Source organism: Eptatretus burgeri, unplaced genomic scaffold, assembly GCF_056783735.1.
Source record: "Eptatretus burgeri isolate ZD-2024b unplaced genomic scaffold, Ebu_testis_v1 Ebu_testis_scaffold_3181, whole genome shotgun sequence".
NCBI classification, from domain to species: domain Eukaryota; kingdom Metazoa; phylum Chordata; class Myxini; order Myxiniformes; family Myxinidae; genus Eptatretus; species Eptatretus burgeri.
In genome coordinates, this window is record NW_028225130.1 from 1 (window position 1) to 20,445 (window position 20,445).

Sequence of the window (20,445 nt, forward strand, 5' to 3'; positions counted from 1 at the left end):
AAGGAAGGGATGTGTCACGTGGTGTAGATGAAGGTTTTTTTTTTCCTCGAAACTGAATGAAATATTTTTACATATTTATATATTTATGCCACAGAAGGATTTGTAAGTTGTGGAGCAAATAATGAGGATCATGTAAAAAAAAAAAAACATTGCACAACAAAGTGAAAGCAAAACAAAAACCTTGCGAGGACTTGGAGGCCCCGTCCCTGCATCAAGAGGTTCGATTTCGCGCTCAAATCACCAGAGACAAGCCCCGCCCACTCCCGCCAGTGACGCGTCACGTGTTTCTTTCTCGTTTATTTAAATAATGATCGAAGTTATTTGTACACATCTGTTCGTAGAACATTGAGGTTTCTCCAACCGGAAAAAGAAAAAGCGCCAGTTTATAGTTACAACTTCGTGTCGGAATGAACGACGTGTATGAATGACGTCACGGAATGGAGTGAGGAAAGAGAGAAGGAATGAGTGAAAGAATGACATTTGAATGAACAAACAAAATCCCAAAATATCTTTCCTGTCTCGGCTTTCAGCGGAGGAACAAATCAACGTTCACACAATATTTCCCGCCCGAAATATCTGAAGAGATTCTTGTTTTGAACAAAACGACGCCAAGTGGATGACGTCATGAACGGTGCAAAGAATTGTGAAAGTAAAAAAATAAAACACAAACAGGGAAGTGTGTGGGGGGGGGTCTTTGTGACGTCACATGTGTGACGTGTAACGGTCTCTGTGACGTAATCGGCAAGAGTGCTCACTGGAGAACGTTCATTTCAAATCTCGTGAGGTGTTCTGTACCCGGAGTACCTGGATTTAAAAACTCGACAGGTGTTCTGTACCTGCAGTACCTGGATTTAAAAACTCGACAGGTGTTCTGTACCTGCAGTACCTTGATTTAAAAACTCGACAGGTGTTCTGTACCTGCAGTACCTGGATTTAAAAACTCGACAGGTGTTCTGTACCTGCAGTACCTTGATTTAAAAACTCGACAGGTGTTCTGTACCTGCAGTACCTGGATTTAAAAACTCGACAGGTGTTCTGTACCTGGAGTACCTGGATTTAAAAACTCGACAGGTGTCCTGGCCCAATCTGTGAGTCCGAATCTTATTTACTCTCTTGTTTGTTCGGCTGTGATTTTCCCAAATGTGAACTCCATTGTGTGTTTGTGAGTACGATATCTCAGAAGGTGATGGACGGGTTCGGACGGACCTTGGTGGACAGGTTGTGGAGATGATGAGAACAATCTGATTCGATTTTGGTTCAAGTCCAGATCCGACCTATCAGTGGGATACAAAACGTCACCTGTTCAACCTGGTGGAGGAACGTGTTCCACCGAGTGCTGTTCCAGTTTTCTGTCGTATTTCGATCCGTGACAGCAGACGGAGGTTGTTTGTCGTTGTTCACGTTTCGTGTTCATCTCTTACTCAGGTTGATAACTTTGGTGTGTGTGTGTGTGTGTGTGTGTGTGTGTGTGTGTGTGTGTGTGTGTGTCTGTGTGTGTGTGTGTGTGTGTGTGTGTGTGTGTGTGTGTGTGTGTGTGTGTGTGTGTGTGTGTGTGTGTGTGTGTGTGTGTGTGTGTGTGTGTGTGTGTGTGTGTGTGTGTGTGTGTCTGTGTGTGTGTGTGTGTGTGTGTGTGTGTGTGTGTTTGTTGGTGTGTGCTTCATTATTGTTGATAATGATTGTGACATCATCAGCCTGCCTTCTTGCTCTGTCTTGGAGAGAAATGCTGTGTGGAGAACCGTTGGTTCGTGTGTGTACACCTGTTTGTGACTGTTCACATATTTTATTGAAAACCAATCACTCACATTGCTCGGTGGGAAACCGAAGGTGACTTTGCCTGACATGACCGTGATCAATGAAGACCCGAATACGTTACAGTATCAATGATAATGATGAACCTCACACTTAATTTCAACCCATCTCCCCCAAATGATTTGCAGGTCGAGGAAATATGGTGAGGAAACGTTGTGATCAGAGAGCTTGGGTGGTGGATGGTGCAACTGGCACAACCACCACAACCACCCCAACCACCATGCATACAGGAGACCTTCAGAAAACGAAGGAAACTTCAACAGCAGCAACAACCTTTGATGAAAACCACGCGGCTTCACCAAGGAGAAAAACCTTGTTCAAGAGGTTTATGAACAACATGAAGGGGTTGCTGTGTGTAAATCACAATCACACAACTGAAGGAAGTGAAGATGAGAAGGTGAATGAACCGAAGAAGAACAAGAAGAAGAAGAAGATCCATTTTTGGGAGAAGGTAAATCCCTTGTCCCACCAATTGTGCAAACCTGAAGGTGATGATGTCATTTTGGGGAAGCCCTTGTAGAGGGTTCTTTAACAACATGTGAAATTGATCAAAGGTCACAAGTTTGTTTTTGAAGAGTTTTTTTTATTCACTTCATTTCTGATAATCATAATACAGAGTAGACTGTGCACAATGTTAACTTTAAAAAGTTTCCCTCTGTTTAATGCAGTGATGATATTTATTGTCATATGTTCCAGCGACAACGGCACAACATGAAAATGTCGCAGGAGAGAGAGTGTCTTGAGGAGCTTAATGTTCAGACTGAACAGCTCACCACGGACCTTCAACCAACGAGCAGAGCGGTGTTCTTCATGGAGCAGGACACTGAACTACATGCAAAGCATCACCAGGAGCAGCACCATGTGTTTCATCAGAATATTGAGTGTCTTGAGGAGCTTCATGTTCAGACTGAACAGCTCACCAGAGACCTTCATCCAACGAGCAGAGCGGTGTTCTTCATGGAGCAGGACACTGAGCTCCATGCAAAGCATCGCCAGGAGCAGCAACATGTGGGCCAGCAGGAGATTGAGTCTCTTGAGGAGCTTCATGTTCAGACTGAACAGCTCACCATGGACCTTCAACCAACGAGCAGAGCAGTGTTTTTCATGGAGCAGGACACTGAGCTCCATGCAAAGCATCGCCAGGAGCAGCAACATGTGGGCCAGCAGGAGATTGAGTCTCTTGAGGAGCTTCATGTTCAGACTGAAAAGCTCACCACAGACCTTCAACCAACGAGCAGAGCGGTGTTCTTCATGGAGCGGGGCACTGAGCTCCGTGCAAAGCATCACCCGGAGCAGCAACATGTGGGCCAGCAGGAGATTGAGTCTCTTGAGGAGCTTCATGTTCAAACTGAACAGCTCACCATGGACCTTCAACCAACGGGCAGAGTGGTGTTTTTCATGGAGCAGGACACTGAGCTCCATGCAAAGCATCGCCAGGAGCAGCAACATGTGGGCCAGCAGGAGATTGAGTCTCTTGAGGAGCTTCATGTTCAGACTGAAAAGCTCACCACAGACCTTCAACCAACGAGCAGAGCGGTGTTCTTCATGGAGCGGGGCACTGAGCTCCGTGCAAAGCATCACCCGGAGCAGCAACATGTGGGCCAGCAGGAGATTGAGTCTCTTGAGGAGCTTCATGTTCAAACTGAACAGCTCACCATGGACCTTCAACCAACGGGCAGAGTGGTGTTCTTCATGGAGCAGGACACAGCTACATTCAAAGCATCGACAGGAGCAGCACCATGTGATCCAGCAGGTAAGCATGTTGTGGCATTCTGGTCACACCTGAGTGATCATAAAAGACACTTTCCCTTTGCCCCATATTCCGTGACAGACATGTGCATTACTCATTCATCTGCATGTCCTGTGTGTCACGTGATTTCACAGGAACAACTCCTCAGGAGGAAAGAAGATGAGGAACAGGTTCATTCCGTGAATCATTTTCCGCATCAAAATGCAATGGAGGACATCGAGGAGCACAATGAAAAGCTTGTGGTAATATTGGGAAGAGTAGAGTAGCTTAAAGAGGGGCAGGGCGGACTCACTCGGGCAGTTGAGCAGGTTCGTTCCTGATGATAATTGAAATGTGAATCAAATTTAATGAGTCTTTGTGCACCAGGTTGAGATGAGTGATGATTAAATGTGGTTGCGGAAATCATGTTGCCTGCTCGTTTGTCTTCTCTTTGTTCCCGATATTCCCGAAATTAATTTTCAGGTTAAAGCCTTCAATAAGTGGAACCAAGAGCAGATGTTTCATATTATCGAGCTTGAGCAACATTTGGAGGAGGTTCTGCAGACAAACGAAGATGAGAGTGAGGGTGAGGAGCTCTTGGAGAACCTTCCGATGAACCCGATCGAGCCTGCAAGAAAACAGGATTGTCCATCTTTTCATCAGGTGAGCATTCTTATGATCTCGGGGGCGAGCCAATATTACTCATTGATAATGTGTGTCCTGTGTGTCATGTGATTTTCACAGGGACAGCTCCTGAAAAGGAAGGTAAACGAAGAAGAAGTTCGTTTGCTGAATTATTGTCTGCAGCAAAACACAGATGAGGACGAACAGCAGCACAATGTAATGTTTGCTGCAATAAGCGGAATGTCTGAGTGGCTGAAAGAGGGGCAAGAGCGGGTCACGAAGGCAATCCAGGAGATTAGTTCCTGATGACAATTTAAATCTGAATCAAATTGAACGTGTCCTTGTGTACCAGGTTGAGATGCTACATGGTGGAGGGAAATAATATAGCCTGCTCTTTTCTTAGATATAATGTCTCTTCTTCGTTCCCTCAATTCATTTTTCGATCAAAGACATCAAGAGGCTGTACCAATTGCAGTCTTCACGTGTTGAGAAGCTTGAACGATGTTTGAAGGAGGCTCTGCAGGCAAGCGAGGGCGAGGGTGAGCATGAGCTTTCGGAGAACCGTTTGATGACCCCGATCAGGCCTGCAGCAAAACAGGATTGTCCCTCTTTTCAGCAGGTGAATATTCTTACGATGTCGGGGGCTCATCAATATCCTGAACGATCTGAACAAATTACTGGGTTATATTTCTGAAATAAGCTCAGAGTGGGTCCCGGTGTCCGGCCGTCCGTCTATCTGTACGTCCATGAACACTTGACTAAAATATCTCCTCACAAACTACGTGATCGATGTGGACCAAAATTGGTGTGATGCATCAGAAGAGTCAGGTCTCATGGGGATGTGCACCCCATCTGGATCCACCCCCTCAAAAGAGGCTGAAAAGGTGATTTTGCCTTAAAATTCAGGTAATTTATTCCAACATCTTCTCATAAACCCACAAACAGATGCAGACCAAACTCTTCATGAAGTATCAGGAGCATGCCATCAACATAAGTTGTGCTCCCCATGACCGTAACACTTCAGGAAGGGGGCCAGGACCCCTTCCCCCAAATCCCTCCTTTTACCCCACCAGTTTGAGAAATAACCGTCAGTCCCCACGAGACTATATTTTTGTACCTCGAAGTTGGACAAGTGGAATTGCTTCATCTGTTTGCAAGACGTTATCACAACACACTTGGTTTATGCTCCTTTATTTTTCCAAAAAGATTGCTCATTATGATTACCTCATTGTGAGAAGGTCTTTTGGACTATTGGCAGAGAGTACATCATTCTCTCGGAAGGTCTCTTGGACATCTGTCACTGTGCCAAGACCCAGGTCACGACAGTCAACTTTGCTCACAGTTTCACTTCAATATGATCAGTCTGGGCATTAACAGTAAAAACTGACACAATCTAACATTGAGTTCAGTCCCGGTCTCAGACATGAGGTAAAATAACAAATACTTGATGTACTGACATGTTGCCAACACGGGATGTGTTTTGCAGGTGAAGGACCTGAAGAGAAATGTGCACAATGATGTGAAACGCAAACGTCTTCGGATGCAGAATAACATGATAATATCACCTCTCATAAAGAGTGAGAAGATTGTGAAGAAGGATAGTTTAAGAGTACAACGACCCAAAAGATTGTTTGAAGCAGCAGGACGTGGAACCACAAAAGAGCAAAAGACTGATCGAAACACACGAAAGCATGAAGAGCCGCTCTTGAAAGTTGTGCTCCTGCAGCAGCAGAGATTAGCCTGGGAAAGAGGAATCATTTAAAATGATCTGAGAATACGGTAAGTTACACATTCCGACAATCACTGGACATCCCCATGTCCTTGGTTTCCCTTGGAGTAATCCGTGTCGGCGTAATCCGTGTCGGAGTAATCCGTGTCGGAGTAATCCGTGTCGGAGTAATCCGTGTCGGCGTAATCCGTGTCGGCGTAATCCGTGTCGGCGTAATCCGTGTCGGCGTAATCCGTGTCGGAGTAATCCGTGTCGGAGTAATCCGTGTCGGAGTAATCCGTGTCGGAGTAATGGGTGTCGGAGTTTGATTATCCTGGTAAATCTCTTCACACCATGTTACAATGTATGCTTTCTCTGACTGTCGTTGAACAGTCTGACTGTAGTCTGAACAGCTATTCACAAATAATTGATGTCACATGGTCTGGCTGCAATATTGGATTGAGCGAAAATCTAAAACAAATTCTTTCTCTTGAACAGCTTCATCAATTGATGTGAAACTTCACAATTATCGAGGAGTGATGGGAATATCGATTTTAAATTTCAATCCCATCAGACTGGCAGCCAGAATTATTTAATTTTTTGATCTGGGTTCTTTTTTTTATTTCCATTTAATAAGTCCCACTTGGCTGTGCCTGGGTGGGTTTGAGGGTGGAGGAGTGGCAGCTGAAATGTGAATCCTATCCAGGTTCCTCCTGATGATTTCAACTTAGCTTTTTGCTTGTTTGGGTTCCTTCTGATGACTCCAATGCAGGACTTTACCAATTTGGTCTTCCTTTTGATTTGAATTGAATTTTTTTTTTAATTTAATTTAAACATAAAACTGGCTTTGGTTGGAGGATCACTTGAGGAAGGGAGATCTGCGCTGGGCCGTGCTATGAGAGGGTGCAGGGCAGCCCGGAATCATGGCGACACCCAATCCTTATCACTGTGTCGTAAGAGGCGACCAGGGTTGCGTCAGGAAGGGCATCCGGCGTTAAACCTATGCCAAATCAGAATGCGGGTCATAAAGGATGATCCGCTGTGGCGACCCCTAACGCGAGCAGCCGAAAGACGAACAACAACAACAACCAGCACACAAACGCCACATGAAATAAACCACACAAAACAAGTCCTGGCGAGGTCTGCAATTGCCGATTGCTCTTTTATTGTTTTCTGTCGTATTTAGATCCGTGATTGCAGAAGGACGTTGTTTCTCGTTGTGCATGTTTTGTGTTCATCTCTTATTGAGGTTGACGGCTTTGGTGTGCGTGTGTTGATGTTGTGGCAGAATTCAGTTCTTCTCTGTCAGAGTCTGAGACCATTTATTAACAACAAACATGCGCATGCAGAAAGAAGGAAAAACAAGACACAAGCAATATCAAACACAAACCTCTTTATGCCAAAAATGCACACAATAAGCCCCTTTATACGAGTTTGACAGAAAAAAAACATGGGAGGGTGAGACATCTGGCAATTCAACGACGAAAGGGCTGATGGGCACAAGGCAAAATAATTCAGAACTGCGCACATGGCCACTTGGAGAGGGACAGGAGAATAGGCACACTCATGGCAAGAGTTTTCAGATTCAATGCCAGGTCAGCCATGAAAAAACAAGATGATAAGTTTGGGGAGGTGAGAGAGAGAGAAGAGAGTGGGTGGAGGGATACATGAGCTCAGTACTTTGAACATGCATTCTCAAAACACCCAGTTGTTTTCATGCAGCGAACGTGGCCTTTGCCATCAAAAGCCAATGGTGTTATTTAATTTTCCTGAGAAAGCAAGGCGTCTGTTCCAGTAGCCTTCCGGCAGGTATTTAATTCCGAGAAGACAATGGGACGGCAACAAGGCGTTCTTCTCTTCAGAAGCTGGGCAGTTCTATTTAAACATTGGAGATACTCGTCTTAGTTATTTGTATTTCAGTGAGATAAAAGCACAATAGATTTCGTAAGATACAATTTTATTTCACTTGAATATTTATCTACATCACTATGGAGGTCAAAAGACTGTCAGGGAGGGGGAGAATTTACTGACAGTCATTTGACTCCAGTACAAAAGTAAGACCTTAGTTTACACTGTGTTCAGTTTTAAAAAGTACCACCAAGAAGTGAATATAATTGAGAATGAAATGAATATAATTATTTTTTTCTTTCACAGAGTGCACTTCGTTATTGTTGACAATTATTGTTAGATTATAAGCTTGCATTCCTGCTCTGTCTTGGAGGGAAATTCCGCGTCGAGAACCGTTGGTTAGTGTGTGTACACCTGTTTGTGATCATTCGCATGCTTTATTGAAAACCAATCACTCAGCTTGCTCAGTGGGATACCGAAGGTGACTTTGCCTGACATGACCGTGGTCAATAAAGACCCGGACACGTTACAGGATCAATTATTTTGATGAACCTCACACTTATTTTCAACCCATTTCCCCCAAATGATTTCCAGGTCCAGGAAATATGGTGAGGAAAAGTTGTGATCAGAGAGCTTCGGTGGTCGATGGAGTAACTGGGACAACCACACCAACCACACTGCATGCAAGAGACCTTCAGAAAACGAGAGAAACTCCAAGAGCAGCCACAACCTTTGATGAAAACCACATGGCTTCACCAAAGAGAAAAACCTTGTTCAACAGGTTAATGAATAACATGAAGGGGTTGCTGTGTGTAAATCGCAATCCCACAACAGAAGAAAGTGTGGATGAGAATGTGAATGAACCAAAGAAGAAGAAGACCTATTTTGGGCAGAAGGTAAATGCCAAGAACCACCAATTGTGTGAACCCGAAGGTGATGATGTCATTTTGGGGAAGCCCTTGTAGAGGGTTCTTTAACAACATGTTAATTCAATCAAAGGTCACAAGTTTTTGGTTTTTAAGAGTTTTTTTAATTGCTTGATTTCTGCTCATCATTACAGAGCAAACCATGCACGATGTTAGCTTTAAAATGTTTCCCTCTGTTTAATGCAGTGATTATATTTATTGCCATATTGTTATGGTTGTGGGGATAGATGGTGGAATTGAATAGGGAAGTTAGGATTGAATAGTTGTTTGGTCCATGGACGTGTTGGAGACATCTCGATGTAATTAAGAAGGGAATCTGAGCTGAAATATGATGAGTCACCACACGGGGGGCGGGAGTGGAGAGGGAGTGTGAGGTGCGGTGTTAATTAGCCAGGAAATAAGAATAATTTCCCCCAGAATTAACTTTTCCTGAAGTTTTTACAACCAAAACCATGATAACAAACAAGCAAACGTGCCGAGCAGGCAGAAGCCCTGCCTCCAAGGGTGACGGCAGGGGGTCACGCCTCCAAGGCTGATGATTGATGGGCGTGACATGAGACGCGTGAAGAGGAAGAGGGTGTGGGAGGTATCAGATCAAATAGGACGGAGAGCACACGCACAAAGTCGGTCGGAAGTAGCAGATGAAATAGGACAGAGAGCCCACGCACGAGTCAGAGTTGAGTTCAGGGGAAGAACGGTTGAATGCCAAGTGAGGGACATACGCGGTCAAGAAAGAACGTAGTTAGATTGCCTGGAAGAACAGGGCTTTACAGTGAGCTTTGCTTTGACGCATGAAGAAGACGCTGGCTTTTGGCTCTCGGTTGGGTCGTGAGGAATGGACCCCGAGCCTCGTGCATGTCAAATAGCGGGTGGGTGAGGACAATCGATGCACGATGCAGCGACACGGGGTCTCTGAGCCTTGGTGTTGAGTGTCGCTCGCGGATTGCCTGGCGTACGTTTGTCCCACTGCGAGAGAAGCGACATGGCGCCATTTTGCGATGAGTCTACACTTGCACATACAAGCGCCTCGATTCCAAGTTCCACAAAGACCATCTCCGGGCCAAGGTAAGTACCGGAATAAAGGAAGATCTTATTTCATTTCGTTTCTCCTTGTCTGTATTTGAGTCAGTGTGCAGAGGCACCTCGTCTTAGAGTTTAATTTAATTTACCTCACGTATTTATAATTATTACAATTATTGTCCTTTGTAAATAGATGTCTATTTACATTAAATGTGTTCATTTTAAGAGGCTGTATCCATGTATCTGTCATGGTGTTCAAGTATAAACCCTCCTGTGCAACCATTTCTGTGCCCCTGTCACACCACCATTGTGCACTTTTCCCGCGTGCATGCATTAATCTCCGAGAGTCACGGCTGTCAGCCTCCAAGGGAGAAGCTCGACGGTCCGGGTTGTTGGTGCCAACCGCCCGTCACAACAATCTGGGTCGGGGGATGAACCTTGGCTGCCAGCGCCGTGACAAGTTCCAGGGATGATGGTGCAACATGAAAATGCCCCAAGAGAGTGAGCGGCTTGAGGAACTTCATCTTCAAAATGAAAAGCTCACAAGAGACCTTAAACCAACCAGCAGAGCAGTGTTCTTCATGGAGCAAGACATTGAGCAACATGTAAAGCATCACCAGGAGCAGCACCATGTGGTCCAGCTGGTGAGCATGTTGTGACATTCTGGTCAGACCTGAGTGATCAGAAAAGACACTTTCCCTTTGCCTCGTATTCCGGGTCAGGCATGTGCATCACTCATTGAGCATGCATGTCCTTTGTGTTACGTGATTTGACAGGAACAGCTCCTGAGGAGGAAACAAGATGAGGAACAGGTTCATTCCGTGAATAATTTTCTGCAGCAAAATGCAATTGAGGACAAAAAGGAGCACAATGAAAAGCTTGCGGCAATAAGGGGAATGGTTGAATGGCTAAAAGAGGAGCAGGACGGACTCAGTCAGACAGTCCAGCAGGTTTGTTCCTGATGACAATTTAAATCAGAATCAAATTTAACATTTCCTTGTGTACCAGGTTGAGATTCTTTTTCGGACAATCTGGGTGGGGGAAATAACATAGCCTGTTCTTTTGTGTAATATACTTTGTCTCTTTTTTGTTCCCTCAATCCATTTTCAGCTCAAAGACTTCAACAAGCGAAACCAAGAGCGGATGTTCCATTTTGTCAAGCTGGAACAACATTTGGAGGAGGCTCTGGAGACAAACGAGGATGAGGTGAGGAGCTCTTGTAGAACCCTCTGATGAACCCGATGGAGCCTGCAGGAAAACAGGATTGTCCAACTTTTCATCAGGTGAATATTCTTGCGATGTTGGGGGCTAACCAACATTCCGAGTGTGATCTGAATAAATTATTTTGTTTGTAGAACTTGGACATATGGAATTTCCTTCATCGGTTTCCTGGGTGTGATTGAAGCGTTTTTGTTTTCTGCTCATTTATTTTTGCAAACACGATTACGCATTGATCATGTATGTCCTGTGTGACGCAGTATTTTCACAGAAACAGCTCCAAAAAAAGAAGCTAAAGAAGGAAGAGGTTCGTTTCCAGATTACTGCCTGCAACAAAATGCAACTGAGGAGGACATAAAGCAGCACAATGTAAAGCTTGCTGCAATAAGTAGAATGGTTGAGTGGTTGTAAGTGGGGCAAGAACGGCTCACAAAGTCACTCCAGCAAGTTAGTTCCTGATGACAATTTAAATCTGAATGAAATTGAACGTGTCATCGAAGACATCAAGAGGCTGTACCAAACGCAGTCTTCACGTGTTGTGCAGCTCGAATGACGTTTGAAGGAGGGTCAGCAGGAAAGCGAGGGCGAGCTCTTGGAGAACTGTTTGTTGAACATGATCAGGCCTGCAGGAAAACAGGATTGTCCGACTTTTCAGCAGGTGAATATGCTTACGATGTCAGGGGCTCATAAATATTATGAGTGATCTGAACAAATTATTCGGTTATTTCTCCAAAATAAGCGCAGAGTGGGACCCAGTGTCCGGCCGTCTTTCCGTCCATTAACACTGAACTAAAACATCTCATAAACTACCTGATCGATATGGACCAAATTTAGTGTAACACATCAGAACAGCAAGGTCTCATGGGGTTGTGCTCCCCATCCAGCACCCATTTAAGGGGAGTGAAAGGGGGGCTTGCCCTCAATATTGGTGTTTCATTCAAAAATCTTCTTCTCAGGAACCAACAACTGTATTCAGACCAAACTGGCCATGCGGCATCGTGACCATGCCCAAACTTAAATTGTGCTCCCAACGGCCATATCTCCCCCTGGAAAGGGGACCATGGCCTCCCTCCCGTAATCCCTCATTGTGATCACAGCATACTTGTTTTATGCTCTTTTATTTTTGCAACTACGATTGCTCGGTCTGTTTGCCTCATTGTGATTTGATTACTGTGAGGTCTTTTGGACCACTGGCATGAAAATACATCATTCTCAAGGAAAGTCGATTGGACATGTGTCACTGTGCCAAGATCCCAGATAGCGACAGTCATATTTGCTCACAGTTTCACCTCAACATGATCAATCTGTTCAATAACAGGAAAAACTTAACACAATTTAGAATTAGGTTCAGTACCGGTCTCATACACCAGGTTAAATTACAAATACTTGATGTTCTGACGTGTTGCCGAGTCAGGATGCGTTTTGCAGATGAAGTACCTGAAGAGAAAAGTGCACTTCAGTGATGGAAAATGCAATCGTAGTCGGATGGAGAATATAGAGGATAATCCCACCTCTCATAAAGAGGAAGAGGATCATGAAGAGGGAGGAGAGTTTTAGAGCACAATGGCCCAAAAGGTTGTTTGAAGCAGAAGGACGTGGAGCCACAAAAGACTCTCTCCAACACATGAAAGCATGAAGAGCCGCTCTTGAACGTTGTGTTCCTGCAGCAGCCGAGATTAGCCTGAGCAAAGATTCAATTCAAAATCATTCAAAATGATCTGAGAATACGGGAAGTTACACATTCATTCAATCACTGGCCAGAGCGAGTATCCAGGTAAATCTCTTGACACAATGTTACAATGAATGCTTTCTCTGACTGCAGTTGTCTGCACACAGCGTATATCCAAAAAAAAGGCTTCAGTTAGGAAGATAAGAATGGAGTAACAAGTCAATGAAAAAGTAAAAATCACCAGTCCAAACATGAGACTGGTTCAGTACCGGTCTCATACACCAGGTTAAATTACAAATACTTGATGTTCTGACGTGTTGCCGAGTCAGGATGCGTTTTGCAGATGAAGTACCTGAAGAGAAAAGTGCACTTCAATGATGGAAAATGCAATCGTAGTCGGATGGAGAATATAGAGGATAATGCCACCTCTCATAAAGAGGAAGAGGATCATGAAGAGGGAGGAGAGATTCAGAGCACAACGGCCCAAAAGGTTGTTTGAAGCAGAAGGACGTGGAGCCACAAAAGACTCTCTCCAACACATGAAAGCATGAAGAGCCGCTCTTGAACGTTGTGTTCCTGCAGCAGCCGAGATTAGCCTGAGCAAAGAGGAATCATTCAAAATGATCTGAGAATACGGTAAGTTACACATTCATTCAATCACTGGCCAGAGCGAGTATCCAGGTAAATCTCTTGACACAATGTTACAATGAATGCTTTCTCTGACTGCAGTTGTCTGCACATAGCGAATATCCAAAAAAAAGGCTTCAGTTAGGAAGGTAAGAATGGAGTAACAAGTCAATGAAAAAGTAAAAATCACCAGTCCAAACATTATATGGTGGTCCAGCAGGTGATCATGAAGTGACAGTCTGGTCAGACCTGAATGATCAGAAAAGATACTTTCCCTTTGCCCCGTATTCCATGCCATACAGTAAACCCTAAAATATCGTGGGAGTTTGCTTCATGGAAAATGGCGCGATTGTGAAAACCGCGATCGTGGAAACAAAGGGCCATTGGGAAAAGGGGTGTTCGGTTCCTGGACTTCGAGAAAATATAGAGGAAGAACAGCAGCCAAAAATAAAAACATCACAATTGAAATAAACATGTAAAATAAATACAAAAGCATGTTAGCATTCAAATAAACATGAAAATAAAATGAATACAGGATAAAACTTGAGGGGGAGCACTCGGTAGAGTGCAAAACCTCCGCCGCCAATACTGCAAGGTCACTCAAGTGAACCTGATATCCTATTCATTCAATTTGACGTCAACAGTGCTCACAGAGTTATAGCTTGCAACTTTCCCTTTTACTTTTAACTTTTACATACTCAATCCATTCGTCATTACCTGATTCCTTGAGACAGAAATTGATTTTACGTGGATATATCCACCTGAAGTTCAAAAATCAGCCGCAATTATAATTTTGGCATGGTTTTTGTTGGAAATCACTTATTACATGTACAAATGCAAAAATAAAAAAATCGAAATTTGGTTGAAAAAAAATTTGCAATTTTTTTTTCTCGAACAATTTCTTTTTGGGGGGGGGTGGAAATTACTTAAAACATGTAGAAATGCAAAAAAAAAAATTCAAATATTTTCTCAAATTGGCCACCATAGTGGCCATATTGGATTTTGGACCAAGTCCAAAATCTAATGGCATGATCCTTGGACCAGACCTAATCCCCCCACCAAGTTTCGTCGAAATCCATCGAGGAGTTTTTCCGTAATTCTGTTCACAAAAAAACAAACAAACAGAAAGGGGTGAAAACAGTAACCTCCGATCTCCGATGGCGGAGGTTAATAATAGAAACCTGACGGAAAATGTTTAAACATCAAAATGATGACAGGGAAAACGAAATACGGTATTTAATGTTGATGAGTTCATGTACTGACATCTTGTCTGCTCCGAACGTCTCTTCCAGGTGGAGCAGCTGAAAAAAATGTCCTGCAGTGGAAGGAGAGACAATTCAATCGGATGAAGCTGGAGGATGATACATTTAATCTGTTAATATCTTTGATATGATTACATTGGTGGTTGTACTTATTTTCTGTTAATAAATTAATAAACCTGATGGAGATTGTTGCTCATTGATATGCTGGAGTTAATAACACCATCTCTCAATGGTGAAGAATCACAGGAATTTTCTTTTCAAACGTCTGGTATACGGATCTGGATCTTCAACAAAATGGAATCTGTTCATCCTTGTTCCACACCAAACCTGTCCACCAAATTTCCTCTGAATCCATCCAGAATTTTTTTTAGATGTCCTCACAAACAAACAAACAAACAAACAAACAATCAGGAGGTGAAAACATAACTCCATCCACCTTTCGTAACAGAGGTTAAAATTGAGAAACTATTACATCCACATCTTCACCAAAATCAAACCAATTTGTCCTTCACAGACACCCAACCAGTTCACCAAGTTTAATCCAAATCCGTCCACAGATTTTTGAGATATTGTTTTTGGCCCACTCTCTCTCTCTCTCTCTCTCAACAGTGAAGAATCGCTTTTAAAATTCTCAGAGTTGGATCTTCACCAGAATCTCATCAATTCGTCCTTGTCACACACCAGACCTGTCCATCATGTTTCGTCCAAATCTGGCCACAAATTTTTGACATATCCCGCTAACAGAGAGACGGGTGAAAACGTAAACTCCGTCCACCTTCGGTGAAGGAGGTAATAAATGGTGGTACTTATTTTACAGAAAATCTGTCCACCCCCCCCCAATCAAAATGATGAACTAGAACGGGCACTCAGTAAAGCGCTTCCCTTCGCCAACGCTGCATTTTGCCCCCCCCCACAGAAACCGTTGATTGTGAGGGTATTTAATCCCATACCACATCTGCCATCTCATATGTGTTATGATGGCTTAAAAACATAAAATTTCCTGCTGTTTGACACTGATTCACGTACATTGTACAATTTCTGTATGAACTCCCTGACCTTTTTGGGTGTCGGTGTCAAGTCAATCTGATGACAACTGGTCACATTATAAGAAATAAGTTCAGTGACACCCCGCTACCCCCCCCCCCAATTCTTTAAACTCACCAATAAAGTCACTGTCAAATATTACACATCACAGGATCGGGAATTGAATTCTAAACATTTTGAGTCTACTTACATGCAAATTGTATAAGAATTGACCGCGTTATGATAATAAGGTCGTTGACCCCCCTGACCTTTGACCCAAACCGCTAACAAAGGGAACGACGTCATTGTGTCATGTAATATATCACAAGATTGGGCATTGAATTCACAACATTTTGGCATTGGTTGCATGCAAATTGGATAAAAATCGACCGCACTATGGCAAAATGACGATTTTGACCTTTTCATGACCTCGACCTTGACCTTTGTACTCTTAATTTTTTAATTGGTATTGGAGTGTGGGGAACAGAACAGTCAACATTTTGGTGTTGGTTTCATGCAAATCGGATAAGAATTGACCGTGTTGTGACTAAAACCGCACATTTTGCAATGTCGTGACCCCCCCGACCTTTGACTCCCAACCGCTAATAAGGGTTATTACGTCATTGTGTCATGTCACATATCACAAGATGGGGCATTGAATTCTGAACATTTTGGCATTAGTTGCATGCAAATTGGATACAAATTGACCGCGCTATGGTAAAAAGACGATTTTGACCTTTTCATGACCTTGACCTTGACCTTTGACCCGATCGCTCCAAAAATCTAATCAAATGGTCCTTGGATAATAACCAATCATCCCACCAAATTTGCTGCGATTCAGTTCAATACTTTTGGAGTTATGCGAATAACAAACAAACAAACACACATATTCACAAATAAATAAATAAACAACGATCAAAACATAACCTTCGCAACAAAGTTTGCGAAGGTAATTAGAAAATGTTAAACACTATTCTTGTCACGAGGCATGCACAACACCGCGGCCCACGGATACAGCACGGCGCTAATCAACTGATGACATCACAGCACTGATCAGCTGACGACGTCATTGTTTCCGTTGGTTGCACCAACGTCGGCAGCTCATCTCACCAGCAGTTGGGAAAGAAGAAAGTTTCTTGGTGGTGAGCCGTCCTGCCTTTATAATGGCGTCAAAAATGGCAATCAGAAGAGGAGTCGAGTTCGTCTTTGTCGTGGTTGTTCACCAAACAAACAAAATCCACTTCACTCCATCGTCTTGGTCATGTCGAACTAAAGTCACTTTCTCAGAAGATATGTGTTACCCAGAGATTGTGGAAGAGAACTGACTAAATAAATGTGCACGTGATCAAAACGGACATCAGGAGATGCAAAGGTACCGATGGCGATTTTGTTTTTGTGTCAAATATCGAGGCTCGTATGAGAGCAAACTCACAGAATGTACAACAAGGGGAGCAGGAGACAAGAGGGGCGGGAGAGGGAAGGACCAAACAGTGGAGAAGAGAGAGAGACATGAGGAGATCTGTGGAAGGGTGAGGGATGGGGTAGGGAACACAGTGTCAACAAGATGGACACTACAGGGACTTTCAGTGAGGAACGCAGGGAATTTGAAGGAGGTGGGTTTGGGATGCATTAACAGAGGAAGAAAAGATCATGGTTTTGGATGGGGGAAGATAAAAGGTGGTGGTGAACAGCTGTTTTGAAGACCTGGTGGAAGGAGTGGGATTGAAGAGTGTGGGAGTTTGTTCCAAAGGCGGGAAAAGAGGAATGAAAGAGAAGGTGAGCAGTGATTCTTGATTTTGGTAGTTTACCAGAAGGGGGTTGCTTGCGGACATTGAGCGCCCTACGGAAATGTGGGGGGGCCCGACATATTGTTGTGGGCCGGGTATCGGTGGCGAGCACCACCGCTAGGTGGAGCAGTAGAGTCGACTCCACCGAACAACCAGAATCTAAATAGTACCTTTCCGATAACTCTGAAGGTACGGGTCCTTGACAGGACCGTGAATCGTCAATAATTCAACCGCGTGGTGCAGGGTTATTTGTCAAACTTCAAAATACCTCGAGGCCCATGTGGCGAGCTCCCGAGGAATTCACACCCTCGACGGAGCTCGAACGGGACAAGCCGTTTCCGTGCTCGACTTGTGCATAACCCGAGCGGATGGTTCCCGAGGTCCCGTCGGTCCCAATGCACAACTACGGCAGCAACGGCCTTTTTAATCACCCAACACGCACCGTGCCAAACCAATGAAGGAAAGGACAAGGATGAGCTGAAACTTTCAACAATAGGGGTTTTTATAAACAATAATCGGGGGAACGAGGGAAGCACATCAGGGCAGAGTTATCACGCCGAAGCAATGCAAGTATATACAAGGCGCTTAAACAATTCCTACTTATTGACTGGGCTCACAGACACACACACACACGCACACACAAATACCCAAAAGAAACAGACCCCAATGGTCTTTATTCGAGGCCTTCAGCTCAATGACAGGTGAGCTTGGGACCAGAGCTATCTCGGACCTTCCCGCCTCGTGCGGTCTTCGACGTCCTGGATCGGCGGGACTCGAACCCGCCACTCAATGCCGCTGCAAGCACCGGGTACGGAGGGCAGCGTCGGGCTCCCGCATGCTCCCCCTGTACACGACGAGACCAGAGCCAGCGACGGCACGAGACCAGAAGACCAGCGACAGGACGAGACCAGAAGAACCAGCTACAGGACGAGACCAGACGCCAGCGACGAGAGGAGAGCAGACGCCGGCGACAGGACGAGACCAGAAGAACCCCCGCTAACCGCGCCGTCCCGTCAATTTCTTTCCTCTCCTCGCGTCGGGGGTGGGGGGGGGATGTGTCTCACCCCTCCGCACACCTCATTCACCGGGGAAATCCGTCGTTTCTCCATGATTGGTTGCGGGGCGTGTCGGGGCGTCTCGATTTCCCACCTCCCGAAGAGGCTTTGCTTCTCTTGGAACCTGCTCTGCACCCATTGGCTGAAAAATGACGCATTCTCTCATTTGGCGCCAGGCCAGAACAAAACGCTTCGTGAGTGCGCGAAGAGCGCGGACAATGCCGCGAGCAGAGTGTCAGGATGGAGTGAAGGTGAAGGCGTGTTGTTGTTATAAGGGATGTAAAAAATCCTATCTATGAAATAACTTCACAGCGCATGTACACTTAATTCCCAATTGACGTAGGAGATGGATTCTTACTGGAAACACATACTTGTTGAAATAACTAAGCTACGGGGATGGCTGTCTGTCTGGGTGCACAAGGCTTCCAAATTCGTAACAATATCACAGACAGAGCATGGAGGGTGAGGCTGGAGAGACGACAGAAAGACCACCGACTTGCCTGCGCTGAGAGAGTGAGAGACCCAAAGACTCAGCCTCATCAAGGGAGATACCAATGATTCTAAATGCCATGGTTTCCGCAGTGTGAAGCCAAGAAAGGTGAGAGGCAGGAGCACCAGCCCCAAGGGAAGAGTGGTGCTCCAACAGGCAGCAGACGAAAGCTTTGTATGTGGTCAAGAGCTCAGGTGTGCCAAGGAAAGACTTTGCATGACAGAGGATGCCTAGTCGGCGACTGGCTTTTGGAGATCAGCTTGGAAATGTGGCTTTCCCAGGAAATATTATGGCAGATAGAGAGACCCAGAAGCTTGAATGAAAGGACTTCACGCCAGGTCAGGTATGGGAGCATGCACCAGAACAGCGCTTCGCTGCATCCACTTTCCAACGGTATTCCAGGGGCCTCCGTCTGGCCATACCCCAGGCAGATGCCTGGCCCATTCACATCTCCTTGAGATGCTGATTAACCTGCTCCAACCACGAGGCACGTGGTCGGCCCATTGGCCTCCTCCACTCAGGAGACCCTCTCGCTGAGGAAATCTGGTGAGCAGGATCAGCGTCAGGAAAACGAGCCACATGTCCATACAGCCACAGCTGACGCTCACGGACAATGCAGGAAACAAATCTCATTTGAGAGTCTCTCTCAGCAACCGCTCGTTGGACACAAAGTCCGACCAGCGATAGCCAAGGATTCTCCGAAGAGACCTGGTACCAAAGGAATTAAGTCTCTGTCTCAGATCCTTGGTCAGAGTCCAAGTCTCGCATCCATAGAGCAAGACTGGAAGCACCAAGGACCTGAATTCGGACTTTCGTCCTCCCACACAGGTAGCGGCAGTGCCACACCCCATTTTCCAGTGAATACATGACTCCACAGGCCCGACCCAGACATCTAATAACCTCTGACTCACAGCTAGCAGAGACATGAATATCACTGCCAAGGTAAGTGAATCTCTCCCCAACTTCAACATCCTCACCACAAACAGGCACAGACAGGACAGCAGCATCCAATATGTCATTGAAAGCCTGGATCTTAGTTTTGACCCAGGAAACCCGAAATCCCAGCGGCTCCGACTCCTCATTCGGCACCTCGAGGGCCCCCGAAAGGATATCTAAAGTCTCCGCAAAGATGACTGCATCATCTGCGAAATCAAGGTCAGACATCTTGACATTCCCAAACGATGCACCGCAGCTTGATCTCTCCGACATCCTCCCGAGAATCCAGTCCATACAAGTGTTGAAAAGCGTGGGGGCCAGTACACACCCCTGACGAACTCCAGTGACAACTGGAAATAAGTCAGGGATGGATGGTACCACCACATCTCACAGCACTCTCAGTACCAGAGTTGAGTTCAGACATCAGATCGATCAGTTTAGTGGCACCCCACAAAGACCTAGAATCCTCCAGAGGGCATCCCGATTCACTGAATCGAACGCTTTACAGAGATCAACATAGGCTGCAAGCAGCCCCTGCCGAAACTCTCATTTGCATTTGGTGAGGACCCGAAGAGCAAGGATACGGTCAATCGTTGACCTCTTTGGTGTAAAGCCTGACTTGCTCTGGACGCTGGTGCTCAAGCAGATGGTGGCGAACCCTGTCAAGAATTGTCCGAGCAAAGACCTTGCTCAGCAGTTAGAGCAGTCACCCCT

The 20,445-nt window shown here is 45.1% G+C and overlaps 2 protein-coding genes across 10 annotated transcripts in view; one reads left to right on the forward strand and one right to left on the reverse strand.

Moving 5' to 3' along the window:
* Positions 1-2,432: 2,432 nt before the first annotated feature.
* On the forward strand, positions 2,433-14,620 carry LOC147006385 (uncharacterized). Of its 4 annotated transcripts, XM_085868943.1 has the most exons (5): positions 2,803-3,562; positions 3,694-3,801; positions 4,022-4,201; positions 5,649-5,941; positions 8,313-8,442. In XM_085868943.1, the coding sequence occupies exons 1-4, from the start codon at positions 2,816-2,818 to the stop codon at positions 5,922-5,924; spliced, it is 1,311 nt and encodes a 436-aa protein (XP_085725069.1). In that variant the 5' UTR covers positions 2,803-2,815; the 3' UTR covers positions 5,925-5,941; positions 8,313-8,442. The 4 variants fall into 4 exon arrangements, 3 of the variants coding, with proteins under 3 accessions (XP_085725068.1, XP_085725069.1, XP_085725070.1); XM_085868944.1 differs by lacking the exons at positions 5,649-5,941; positions 8,313-8,442 and adding an exon at positions 14,471-14,620; XM_085868942.1 differs by lacking the exons at positions 3,694-3,801; positions 4,022-4,201; positions 5,649-5,941; positions 8,313-8,442 and adding an exon at positions 14,471-14,620 and having other exon boundaries at positions 2,433-3,562.
* LOC147006386 (uncharacterized) overlaps positions 7,811-20,445 on the reverse strand; it is a 39,910-nt gene continuing 27,275 nt past the window's right edge. For 2 of the 6 annotated variants that reach the window (XR_015054870.1, XR_015054869.1), the window contains one exon: positions 7,811-13,147. Coding sequence is in view for 4 of the 6 variants with exons in the window: in XM_085868947.1 (XP_085725073.1) it covers positions 11,412-11,505; positions 12,394-12,563; positions 12,904-13,147; positions 14,442-14,493 (560 nt within the window). In the remaining 2 variants the exon portion in view is untranslated. Of the gene's footprint in view, positions 13,148-14,441; positions 14,494-20,445 lie in introns of all 6 variants that reach the window. The other 4 variants (XM_085868947.1, XM_085868948.1, XM_085868949.1 and 1 more) reach the window with 4 other exon arrangements.